The sequence below is a fragment of the Eubalaena glacialis genome, chromosome 5 (genome assembly GCF_028564815.1).
Source record: "Eubalaena glacialis isolate mEubGla1 chromosome 5, mEubGla1.1.hap2.+ XY, whole genome shotgun sequence".
Lineage (NCBI taxonomy): Eukaryota > Metazoa > Chordata > Mammalia > Artiodactyla > Balaenidae > Eubalaena > Eubalaena glacialis.
The window spans coordinates 34,704,369-34,717,540 of NC_083720.1; the positions used below are offsets into that span (position 1 = coordinate 34,704,369).

Genomic DNA, 13,172 nt, shown 5'->3' on the forward strand with positions numbered 1-13,172 from the left:
CCGATTTTTCTTTTAATTATCCTAGAAGTATGTCAAACCTAGCATGTCCAAAATGAAATTTGTCATCTTCTCCTTATCTCCTCCAAACTTACTTTTCCTCACTGATTTCTAATACTAATAGAACCACCTGTCCAAGCCAGGAATTTGGTGGACCCTCAAATTCTCTTTTGCTCATTCTCAAATCTGATTGGTCACTAAGTTTATAAGTTCCACCAAATATTTCACATACTTATTTCATTTTCTCTATCACTACTGCTATTTCGTTAAATTAGGACCTTAACGTCTCTTGCCCAGTGATTGCAATAGCTTACTTCTCTAATTTAATCATCTATAATCTAAGCTGTATTTCATTTATTTGGCTTGAGTGACCTTTTCAAGTTAAATCACTTCACCCTCACCGTCCCCAATACACACTTAGAACACCCCAGTGGTAGGCCTCTTATCTATAAGATAAAGTTCAAAGATCTTTGTATGGCCTCCAAGGCCACCTGTGACCTTACATCTCTACTTTCAGGGAGAACCTTTTTGTTCCTTCAGAAATGTGTGCATACTTCTGTCCCAGCTGTTATCATTTTTTTCTATAGCTGGCATTTTACATATCTCTGTCTCCTCTAAGGAAGGAGTTTTGTAAAGACAGAGAATCTGCATTGCTCATCTTAATGTCCACAGTGACTAAACAAAGCATCTGGTTCATAACAGGCTTTCATTTAGTGCTTTTGCTGTTGATGTTATTGAAACAGTGTAGACTTCATGGTCTTTTGCCTCCTTCACGAGCATTTCTGAACAAATCACCTGGCCTTCCACATAGGTACAACCCAGCACACACTTAGAAAATAGGAAAGGAAAAAGAAAAAGGAAAAATCTAGCAAAATCTGACATGTCTCGACACATGTATACACACTTACAAAGTAGTACACCCATAGCTTTACATGTATAGATTTGCTGTGGAAACAGTTAACAGGCGGTTAGAACCTATAGTATGAGCCATATAATTGCAATTAATCACTAAAGTCTGCTTACAGAGATAAAATTATCCATATGAGAACAAGATTAGTAGGTAAAACAGCTTGTGAGCCTTAAAAGCTCATTATCTTTACAGATTAAAAGACCAAAAATACACTCTTTTGGATGGTGTAATTTTCATATATCAAATTTTCATATATCAAAAACAGAACACTGCAGTGGTTTCAACAATTAGGAAGAGAAAAAGTTAGAAAAATAAAGGAAAATCGTTGCTTCGAAAATATTTTTGGAAAGATAGGCCATCAATAATGAGTAAGTAAAGTGTTCTAATCGTTGTCAATAACTGTTTAAACTTACCTGATTATTATATGCATCAGGTGCAAGTTTCTTGTATGTTGGTGCCATAAGAGTGGACAGGTTTTGTAAATGAGACTCCAGTTTCTCTTCCTGTATAAAATGAATAATTCTACATATTAAATTCTAAATCCATTCTATCCATATATGAGAGAGGCTATCAATTAGATTTTTCCCCCTACATCTTAGATCCAAATCACAAATATATATCGTCTCATTAAATATCGGCTTGGCCAAAAAGTTTGTTCGGGGTTTTCCCATAACATCTTTGGCCAACCCAATAACTAAATATCATCTTAACGTGACTATTTCTAAGTGAAAAGCACAGACCATGTATCACCTATTTTTGTATGTGCTGTTAAATGTCCAGCTCTTTGGTATTTACATGAGATTAATCAATTTTCTACTTTGCATGCAGATATTTGGCATTTTATTAATATAAGTCTATGCTGGTAGTAGGATTAGGAGAATGAAGCCATACGGTCTTTAAAAGGTCACATTCTCTATTCTTCTCCAATTAGTGGCCGAGGAAGATGAGCTATTGAAAGGATTTGTTTGGTTTAATCTATTTCTAATCTTTATATTTTAAATGTTTATAAAAAATAGCATTACAAAATTTGAAATGATCACTCCATAGAACTAAAAATTACTATGTGATTCAAATATGAATAAAACTCTAAGAACTATAATGTGGTATATATGAAAAACTTTGTAAAGTTTACTTGAGAGGAAAAATGTTCAGGTATATTCCCCCCCACCCCCAAGCAAAGAATATGCTTTTTTAAATGGTAGGGGACAATACTCAGTTGTTCTGGTCATACTTAGAAGTTCTCATTTCACATTGATATTTCTCTAAAAACCTTGGGAGATGTAAGCAGCTGGCAGAGATATACTTGTTTGCATTTTAGAAGGTAAGGATGTTTCTGACTGGAGTACTCCTACCTAACAGAGGGAGGATGTCACTAGCCATCCCCTGCATTTGTTTACATGAAACACAGAGTGCTAAACATTTATGAAGTAGTGGTGAAAATGCTCTCCAGTGTGAAAATTAAAAGTGTAAGACAGCAGGCAAAATTGCTATTCATTAGGTTTATTAAATATTTGTGTGTTTTCTTTTTTTTTTTTTTAAAGGAACCATTTTGAGATATGTCAGGGCACACGGTTCTTTTTTTTTTTTTTTTTTAATTTTATTTATTTATGGCTGTGTTGGGTCTTCGTTTCTGTGCGAGGGCTTTCTCTAGTTGTGGCAAGCAGGGGCCACTCTTCATCGCGGTGCGCAGGCTCCAGACGCGCAGGCTCAGTAATTGTGGCTCACGGGCCCAGTTGCTCCGCGGCATGTGGGATCTTCCCAGACCAGGGCTCGAACCCGTGTCCCCTACATTGGCAGGCAGATTCTCAACCACTGCGCCACCAGGGAACCCCCTTGTGTGTTTTCGTATGCAAAGAGGATATCTAGCACATTAATACAGCTTATTAAAATGTTATGATTCTATGAAAAATTTATATCATGACTTGAAGAGCTTTTGCACTTTATTAAACTTCCACTTACTATTATAGTCACAAATAATAAAGCTAACAAATTTTTCAAAGGGACATATAAAAATTATTACATCAATAGTATAATTGCATATTTCAATTGCATTGAAAATTTGAAAGAAAATTATAACATGTATAGATTTACTAAAAATTTGATGATATATGAATGCTAAATATACTGAGGTTTTCTGATTATTCAATTAGCATACTCTAGAATACATGCTACCCAAAAGTTGTTAAATGTGATACCAATCTACAAGTTATATTTTGAGAAATATATATTCTAGAGAAGGACAAAAACCAGTGATGTCAATGAGAAATCAATGTTCATTTATTTCAACTACACCTTTATATTAAAATCTAAATATGTTTTAGTTACTTGAATGCATTTATTATAGTAACATTAAGCCATCAAATCTCATGGGTTGAAAATGTGACTAGAAATGGACTTTTATGAATGTGGCAGTCACGAACATGATTTCTATAATTCAGGTTCAAAAGATGAAAGTTCTAACATTGAAGTAGTAACATTTAGTTTTAATATGGAAATGACAGCTGTGTAAAACTCTGGAGTTTACATAGAAGACAAAGAATAAATGTAAAAGGCCATAAGTATAGCTTATGTTGATCAAACTTTATTACTTTAGTAGCACATGGTTGTTATTATGCTAATTTTATAAAATATTATTATGTGTGTCTACAGTTTAGCCAAAATTTTACTGATCTATCTCTGAGATGAAATTCTCTGTTAATGAGAGTTTGAGTATATTGTTCACTTCATCTGTGCTCATCAATTCTCCATGAAAAATAAACAGATTATACATCAGGAAGTAAACAAACCTCTTTTGGGTCATCCCCAAGCAGCTTAAATTTTCTTGGGATCTTGCTTCTGGCAAACTTACATCCATTGTAGTACATGCTCCATGAACAACCAAAAGAAAAGGAGGCACCACAGGTCTCTGGGTCCAGCCCCTGACAGGCACACGTTCTCCTGAGAAATCAAAGAACCAAGTTCATGACTATGGATAGCACTGTCCAGGCTATCAATCTCATATTCTGGGTGTTTACATTCCAAAATGAATGCAAATTAGTTTTGAAAGAAGTCTAACTCTATATTAAGTTGTGCCACAATCACATTAGAAAAGAACTATTTCGATTGACTTTAAAAGACAACTTAAACATTTTATTGTAGTATAATACACACAGAGAAAGTACACATAATTTTATAGCTTCTAATCACTCACAAATGAAACATACACAAGTGAGTGCCACTCAAACTAAGAAACAAAACATATACTTGCACCCCGAAATCCCATCTTATATTTCCTTCCAGGCATTGTCCTCCTAACAGTAACTTCTATCAGAAGAGATTAGCTCTCCTACTTTTATCCTATATAAAATATACTATATTCCTACTGAATATAGTGTGTATGTATGTATGTGTGTGTATATATATATATGCCTATTTTTATACTATATATACTATAAACCTACTGAATTTAGTGTGTGTGTATATAAATGTGTGCGTATATATATATAGTTTTGCCCATTTTTATACAACATATAGTACACACATATATGTATAGTTTTGACTATTTTTATACTACATATAGTATGCTATATATTTCTATACTGTAGTGTAAAAATAGGCAAAACTGTATGTGTATATGCATATATATATGCACACATATACATACACACATACATACATAACATACACATGTATATGCAATTATCTAGTATAAGCTTATTTGTGTCTTGCTTCTCTTCTTCAACATTGTTTGGAATATCCATCCACATTGTTGCATGTAGTTATACTTTATATTGATGTATCTATTCACTGAGTACAGTTTCTATTATATGGCTATGTCACAAATTAATCGTTCCACCATTGATGGGCATTTGAGTGCTTTCTAGTTTTTGTCTAAAATACAGTATTGTGACTTCACATCCCAAGTCAGTTATAGCCTAAGGGCGATAAACAGACAAACAAGCAAAGAAACCAAAAATTAAAAACAGGATAAAACAACCCACTAGGAAAACTATATTCAGGAGGTATTTTTTCACAGCTGTATTGAGGTATAATTGACAAATAAAATTGTAAGATATTTAAAGTATACAACGTGATGATTTGATATAAGCATATATTATGAAAGGATTTTCCCATCAAGTTAATTAACACATCTATCACCTCACATATTTTTTTTTTCTTGCAATGAACATTTAAGTTCAACTCTTTTAGCAAATTTCAGTTATATAGTAAGGTGTTATCAACTATAGTCATTAGATCCTCAGACCTTACTCATTTTATAACTGAAAGATTATATATACCCTTTTACCAACCTCTCCCTATTTCCCTCATCCCCCAGCCTCTCACAACTTTTCTACTCTGTTTCTGTGAGTTTGACTTTTGTTTTTTGTTTTTGATTCCACATATAAGCAATATCAGGTATCTGTCTTTCTCTGTCTGGCTTATTTCACTTAGCATAATCCCCTCCAGATTCCTCCATGTTGTCGAAAATGGCAGGATTTCCTTTTTTAAAAGCTGAATAATATTCCTGTGTGTGTGTTCACAAACCACATCTTTATCCATTTATCCATTGATGGACACTTAGGTTGTCTCCACACCTTGGTTACTGTGAATAATGCTGCAATTGGAATGCAGATATCCCTTTGAGATAATGATTTCACTTCCTTTGGATACATGTTAAGAAGTGGATCGTTTGTTTATGTATGGCTCTCCTGACCTCATTGGACAGCAGTAGTCTTATTTGTAGTAATGATATTATTTTGAAATTACTTATGTATGTTGTGACATGAAGAAATCATTGTTAATGTCAAAAAATAAGAATTTCAGTGTAAGATGAAATAAGTCTAAAGGTAAGTAAATACCCTGTAAAATCCTATGAATAGGAAATAGTATGAACTCACGATATGAATTAAAAAGCTCAAATTTTCTCTTTCAAAAAAAAATTTACTTCTTATATCAGCCCACTGAAAATGCCTAAAGTAACAATATCTTTGTAGCAACGGGCACATCTGGACACATACTGTGATCTCTAAATATCATTTCTCATTGAAATGAATATAGGTTAAAATCCATGAGGGTTTTTTTTTTTTTTTTTCAAATGAGTTAATAATGATACCAAAAAGAAAGAACAAACTAACTGATCATTTTTGGATGGTTACTAAGGCACCAAATCACTATTTTGAAATTTCACAACTAAAGATACTTACCATGCATTATTCTGTCATTTGTTTACAAACTATATTTAATGGTAACCAAACAGTTGATAATGAAAAGTTCTTTAAAGAATTCCGTCTAATAAATGCAGAAGGAATGTTATAATTAGAAGTTACAATTTTACAGATGTCAGCAAAAACGGCAGAATAAGGATCTCTGAAAATACCCTCCTCCACAAAAGCAAAAAGAAACCTGGTAAATATTGTCAGAATCAACTCTTCAGAAATATGGAAATTAACAAAAGACTTGCAGCAGTCCAGGAAGCATTTCTTCAAGAAAGGCAATGAAATTTTGGTAGGAAGCTAAGCTTCACAGTGTTTTAACTTGCCCTATTTCCACTGTCCCCAGAACTCCACGACAGCCTTGAAAACCAACAGCCCACATTTATGGTGAAAATCAGCAGGCTGGCAACCACTGGAGAGGGCAGAATTAGGCTGGATATCCTCCAAAGCCCCATTCCTAGAGAAATGTCATTATTTTACCTATTTGGTAGTTCTCTAGAAGACACCACTGGCAAGGCTTTCTTCATTTGATCTGACTTGGAGTTCACCTATTGTATATAGCCTTTTCCCCACTGGAGATATTTGTTGAAAATAGTCAGAGGCAATTGTTGAACACTGCAGCTGCCTGAGGTCTTGGTAGACAAAACTAGCTAGACTGACCAAGAAAAAGAAAGAAGACCCAAATTACTAAAAAATTAGAAATGAAACAGAGGATACTACCAATGACCTTATAAAAAGCATTATAAGGGAATACTATAAAAATGATCTATCAACAGGTTAGATAACTTTTAGATGAAATGGACAAATTCCCAGAAAGCACAAACTACTGAAAGTGACTCAAGAAGAAATAGAAAATATGAATAGACCTATAACAAAAAGACTGAATTAGTAATCAAAAAACTTCCCACAAGGATAAGTCCGGGAGTACATGATTTTGCTGGTGAATTCCACAGAACATTTTAAAAATTAGCCCCAATCCTTTACAAATTCTTCCAAATAATATAAGAGGGAACCCTTTTCAATGTATTCTATGAATCCAGTATTACCCTGAAACCAAAAACAAAGACATCACAAGAAAACTATAGACCAATATCCCTTATCAATATAGATGAAAAAATGCTCAATAAAATACTAGCAAATGGAATCCAGCAACATATACAAAAAGTATACATTATGGCCAAGTAATATCTATCCCAGAAATGCAATGTTGGTCCAATGTATAAAAATCAATCAATATGAAATACCACATTAACAAAGTGAAATGCAGAAAAAGCATTTGAGAAAAGTACAACAACCTTTCATGATAAAAATACTCAACCTAGGAATAGAAAAAAATCTTCCTCAACCTGACAAAGAACATTTACAAAAACCCTACATTTAGCATCATACCTAATGGTGAAAAGCTGAAAGAAATCAGAGACAAGCAATAGCTGCTTGCTGTTGCCAATTCTGTTCAATATCTACTCTAGGTTCTAGCCAGGGAAATTATGCAAAAGGATCAAAAAAAAGAAAAAAGTAGACACCTAGATTGGAAATGAAGAAATTAAACTATCTCTATTTGTAGATGACATGATTTTGTATGTATAAATCCTAAGGAATCCACCAAAAAAATTTAGCACTAATAAACTAGTTAAATAAGTTTGTAAGATATAAGATTAATATATAAAAACCAATTGTGTAAGTGTATCCTGGCAATGAACAATCCAAAAAAAAATCAAAACAATTCTACTTAAAATAGCATCAAAAAGAATAAAATATTTAGAAATTTGACAAAAGACGTGTAGGACTTGTACACTGAAAACTAAAAAACATCACTGAAAGAAATTAAAAACCTAAATAAATGTAAAGACATCCTGTGCTAATAAATAGGAAGACTTAATATTGTTAAGATGTCAACACTTCCCAATTAATTTGCTGATTCAACAGAACCTCTGTCAAAATCCCAGATGGGGAAATTATTAAGTTCATCCTAAAATTCATAGGGACGTGAAAAGGACCCAGAGTATCCTGTAGGATACTGTAAGGATCCTGTAAAAGAAAAACAGTTGGAAGATTTATACATCCCAATTTCAAAACTTACTACAGCAACTACAGCAATCAACAACATATAGTATTGGCATAAGGATAGATATGTAAATTAATGGAATAGAAGAATCCTGAAATGACACATACATCTTTGTCAATTAATCTTCAACAAGAATGAGAAGACCATTCAATATGGAAAAAAGTCTCTTCAACAAATGGTGCTGAGACAACTGGATAGTCACATGCAAAAAAATGAAGTTGAACTCTTATCTCACATCATAACAGTGATCAAAGACCTAAATGTAAGAGCTAAAACTATAATACTCTGGGACGAAAACATTGGGGTAAATCTTTAATACCCTGGATTAGGCAATGATTTCTTAGATATGACACTGAAAGTACAAGCAGTTAATTTAAAAAAATTGACTTCATCAAAATTAAAAACTTTTGTGCTTCAAGGATATCATCAAATGAAGAGACAACCTACAGAATGAGAAAATATCTGCAAACCATATATCTGATGAGTTCTAGTATCCAGAATATATAAAGAACTCTTATAACTCAAAAAACAATTAATTTAAAAAGGAGCAAAGATTTAAGAAAGGATTTCTTCAAAGAAGATACATGAATAGCCAATAGCAAATGAAATAATGACTAACATCATTACTCATTAGGGAAATGCAAATCAAAACCACGAGATACACATTATACCCACTGGAAGGGGTATAATAAATAAAATAAATAAATAAAGGCAGACAATAAGTAGTTTTGGTGAAAATGTGGAAACATCAGAACCTCCATATATTGTTGGTAGGCATGAAGAGTGGTGCAGCTGTTTTGGAAAACAGTTTGGCAGTTCCTCAAAAAGTTAAACGTAGTTACCATACAACCAAAATTGTCACTCCTAGGTGTACACCCAAGAGAACTGAAAATATATGTCTATACAGAAACCTGTACAGAGATATTCATAGCAGCATTATTCATAACAGCCAAAAAGTGGAAATAACTACAATGTCCATGAACTGATGAACAAAGAAAATGTGGTACACAAATATGCAATGGAATATTATTCAGCCATAAAAAGGAATAAAGTACTGATTAATGTTACGACATGGACAAAACTTTAAAACATTATAAAGACCTAGGAATAAAATATGTAGGAATAAATTTACCTAAGGAGGCAAAAGACCTGTACTCTGAAAACTATAAGATGCTGATGAAAGAAATCGAAGATGATACAAATAGATGGAGAGATATACCATGTTCTTGGATTGGAAGAATCAATATTGCGAAAATGACTATACTACCCAAGGCAATCTACAGAGTCAATGCAATCCCTATCAAATTACCAATGGCATTTTTCACAGAACTAGAACAAAAATTTTAAAATTTGTATGGAAACACAAAAGACCCCAAACAGCCTAAGCAATCCTGAGAAAGAAAAATGAAGCTAGAGGAATCAGACTCCCTGACTTCAGACTATATTACAAAGCTACAGTCATCAAAACAGTTTGGTACTGGCACAAAAACAGAAATATAGATCAATGGAATAGAAATAAACCCATGCACCTATGGCCAATTAACCTATGACAAAGGAGGCAAGAATATACAATGGAGAAAAGACAGTCTCTTCAATAAGTGGTGCTGGGAAAACTGGAAAGCTACATGTAAAAGAAGGAAATTAGAACATTCTCTAACACCATACACAGAAATAAACTCAAAATGGATCAAAGACCTAAATGTAAGGCTGGACACTATAAAACTGTTAGAGGAAAACATAGGCAGAACACTCTTTGACATAAATTGCAGCAACATCTTTTTTGATTCACCTCCTAGAGTAATGAAAATAAAAACAAAAATAGACAAATGGGACCTAATTAAAATTAAAATCTTCTGCACAGCAAAGGAAGCCATAAACAAAACAAAAAGACAACCCACAGAATGGGAGAAAATATTGATATTTGCAAACAAAGCGACCGACAAGGAATTAACCTCCAAAATATACAAACAACTCAGGAAGCTCTATGTCAAAAAAACAAACAATGCAATCAAAAAATGGGCAGAAGATCTAAATAGACATTTCTCCACAGAAGACATACAGATGGCCAAAAAGCACATGAAAAGATGCTCAACATCACTAATTACCAGAGAAATGCAAATCAAAACTACAATGAGGTATCACCTCACACAGGTCAGAATGGCCATCATCAAAAAATCTACAAACAATAAATGCTGGAGAGGGTGGGGAGAAAAGGGAAACCTCTTGCACTGTTGGTGGGAATGTAAATTGGTACAGCCACTATGGAGAACAGTATGGAAGTTCCTTAAAAAACTAAAAATAGAACTACCATATGAGCCAGTGATCCCACTCCTTGGCACGTATCCAGAGGAAACCATAATTTGAAAAGATACGTGCACCCCAGTGTTCACTGCAGCACAATTTACAACAGCCAAGACACGGAAGCAACCTAAATGTCCATTGACAGAGGAATGGATAAAGATGTGGTACATATATACAATGGAATATTACTCAGCCATAAAACAGAACAAAATAATGCCATTTGCAGCAACATGGGTGGACCTAGAGATTATCATGCTAAGTGAAGTAAGTCAGATAAATATCGTATGATATCACTCATATGTGGAATATTTAAAAAATGATTTACAAAACAGAAACAAACTCACAGATTTTTAAAACAAACTTTTGGAGACCAAAGGGGAAACGTGGTGGGGGGGAGGGATAAATTAGGAGCTTGGGATGAACATACACACACTACTAGGTACAAAATGGATAACCAACATGGATCTACTGTATAGCACAGGAAACTCTATTCAATATGGGAAAAGAATCTGAAAAAGAATGAATAACCTATAATAACCTATATGGGAAAAGAACCTGAGAAAGAATGAATATATGTATGTGTATAACTGAATCACTATGCTGTACACCTGAAACTAACACAACATTGGAAATCAACTATACTCCAATAAAATTTAAAAAAAAAAAATAAAAAAAATTTAAAAACACATATTATGCTAAGTGAAAGAGGCCAGACAGATTAAATATTGTATGCTTCTATTAATATGAAAAGCCCAGAAAAGGCAAATCTATAGAGACAGAATGTTGATTAGTAGTTGCCATTTAGTGGGGGAGGAGAATGGGAAGTGATTGCCTAATGGCTTTGAGGTTTCCTTTTGGGAGCAATGAAAATGTTGTACAACTTTGTGAATATACTAATGCACTGTATTGTATACTTTAAAAGGGTGAATTTTATGGTGTGTGAATTATATAGAAATTGAAAAAACTCACACATAACAAAATGACTTCAAGGTGATTTCCTATATGAAGTGGCTTCTGAAAAGGCACCTTTATTTTTATAGAGGCCTTTCAAATATTGTTGGAATTTTTACATTGCAGCCTAATTTTAACATGGCTCAGAACTTGGCTAACGGTTAAATAACAAATCAGAGAAATTGTAATAAAAATATTTACCTATACAACAGATTTTTAAAAACACTCTCAACCTCTTTGGACTTCTAACTGTAAAAAAAATAGGGACGTCCCTGGTGGCATAGTGGTTAAGAATCTGCCTGCCAATGCAGGGGACACAGGTTTGATCCCTGGTCCGGGAAGATCCCACATGCCGCGGAGCAACTAAGCCTATGCGCCACAACTACTGAGCCTGAGTGCCACAACTACTGAAGCCCGCGTGCCTAGAGCCCGTGCTCTGCAACAAGAGAAGCCACTGCAATAAGAAGCCCACGCACTGCAATGAAGAGTAGCCCCTGCTCACCGTAACTAGAGAAAGCCTGCACGCAGTAACGAAGACCCAATGCAGCCAAAAATAATAAATAAATAAATAAATAAATATTTTAAAAAACAAAATTTAAAAATTATATCAGCCATTTAAACTTATGCAAGAATAGAAAAACTAGCAAAATAAATTAAATGTACATAACAAATTTATACTTTAAAAAATAAGAAAATTATCAATTTGCAAACTAATGGAAACAGGTAATAATCATCGATGGATGTGCTAAACCATTAGGTAAAAGTTTTCCAGTAAACTTTATGATGGGTGGATCAAGCTAACAACTCCTCAACTGAACACTCATAACATCACTATAAATGGAACAAAGCAGATATTATGTCCCTCTTGATGGGTATGAAGAACTAAGATTATTTCATCACCACTTATGAAGCATTTTGCTAATATATACATTCATGTATACACACATATTTAAGTCTCTAATTACCAGTGTACATACGATATTGGTGACAGAGGAACAAGTTAAGCAAGTGTGCACAGCCAAATCCAGAATGTGAGAAATTTTACAAAGCAAATCATACAGTCTCTTTAACAAATAAATTCATAAAAAAGAGAGGGGAAACTATAATAAAGTAAAAGAGCCTTGTGAATCATATACTTTATCTTACAAACTGGGACACTTTTGAGAGTAAAAGGAAGTTCTATCAATAACTATACTAGACAATAGGCATGAACTGGGACCTACTCAAAACCCTCAATCAAATGTAAGATATGGACTTTCTTTTTGTCAATATTTTTTTACTTTATATATATGTATATCTAATATGTATATGTGTATATATGTGTACATTGGAAACAGTATCCGATTAGGGAATTTGAACATGGTCTGAACGTTAAACGATATTAAAGAATCACTCAATTTTGAGATGAATGATAATGACACTGTGACTAGGTTTTGTTTATGAAAAAAAAAAGTCCTTGGGCATATACCCTGAGAAAACCATGATTCAAAAAGACACACGCACCCCAATGTTCATTGCAGCACTATTTACAATAGCCAGGTCATGGAAGCAACCTAAATGCCCATCAACAGAGAAATGGATGGAGAAGATGTGGTACATATATACAATGGAATATTAGCCATAAGAAGGAACAAAACTGTGCCATTTGCAGCAACATGGATGGACCTAGAGACTGTCATACAGAGTGAAGTAAGTCAGAAAGAGAAAAACAAGTATCGTGTATTAATGCATATATGTGGAATCTAGAAAAATGGTA

General features: G+C 33.6%; 1 protein-coding gene across 3 annotated transcripts in view; it reads right to left on the bottom strand.

The window, feature by feature from the left end:
- The window catches only part of TET2 (tet methylcytosine dioxygenase 2), a 131,726-nt gene that overhangs the window by 14,360 nt on the left and 104,194 nt on the right, over window positions 1–13,172 (bottom strand). Inside the window, exons 7-8 of one of the 3 annotated variants that reach the window (XM_061192078.1) lie at window positions 3,694–3,844; window positions 1,321–1,410 (exon numbers count right to left, since the gene is read on the bottom strand). In XM_061192078.1, the coding sequence (XP_061048061.1) occupies window positions 1,321–1,410; window positions 3,694–3,844 (241 nt within the window). Of the gene's footprint in view, window positions 1–1,320; window positions 1,411–2,532; window positions 2,693–3,693; window positions 3,845–13,172 lie in introns of those variants that run through there. The other 2 variants (XM_061192080.1, XM_061192079.1) reach the window with 2 other exon arrangements.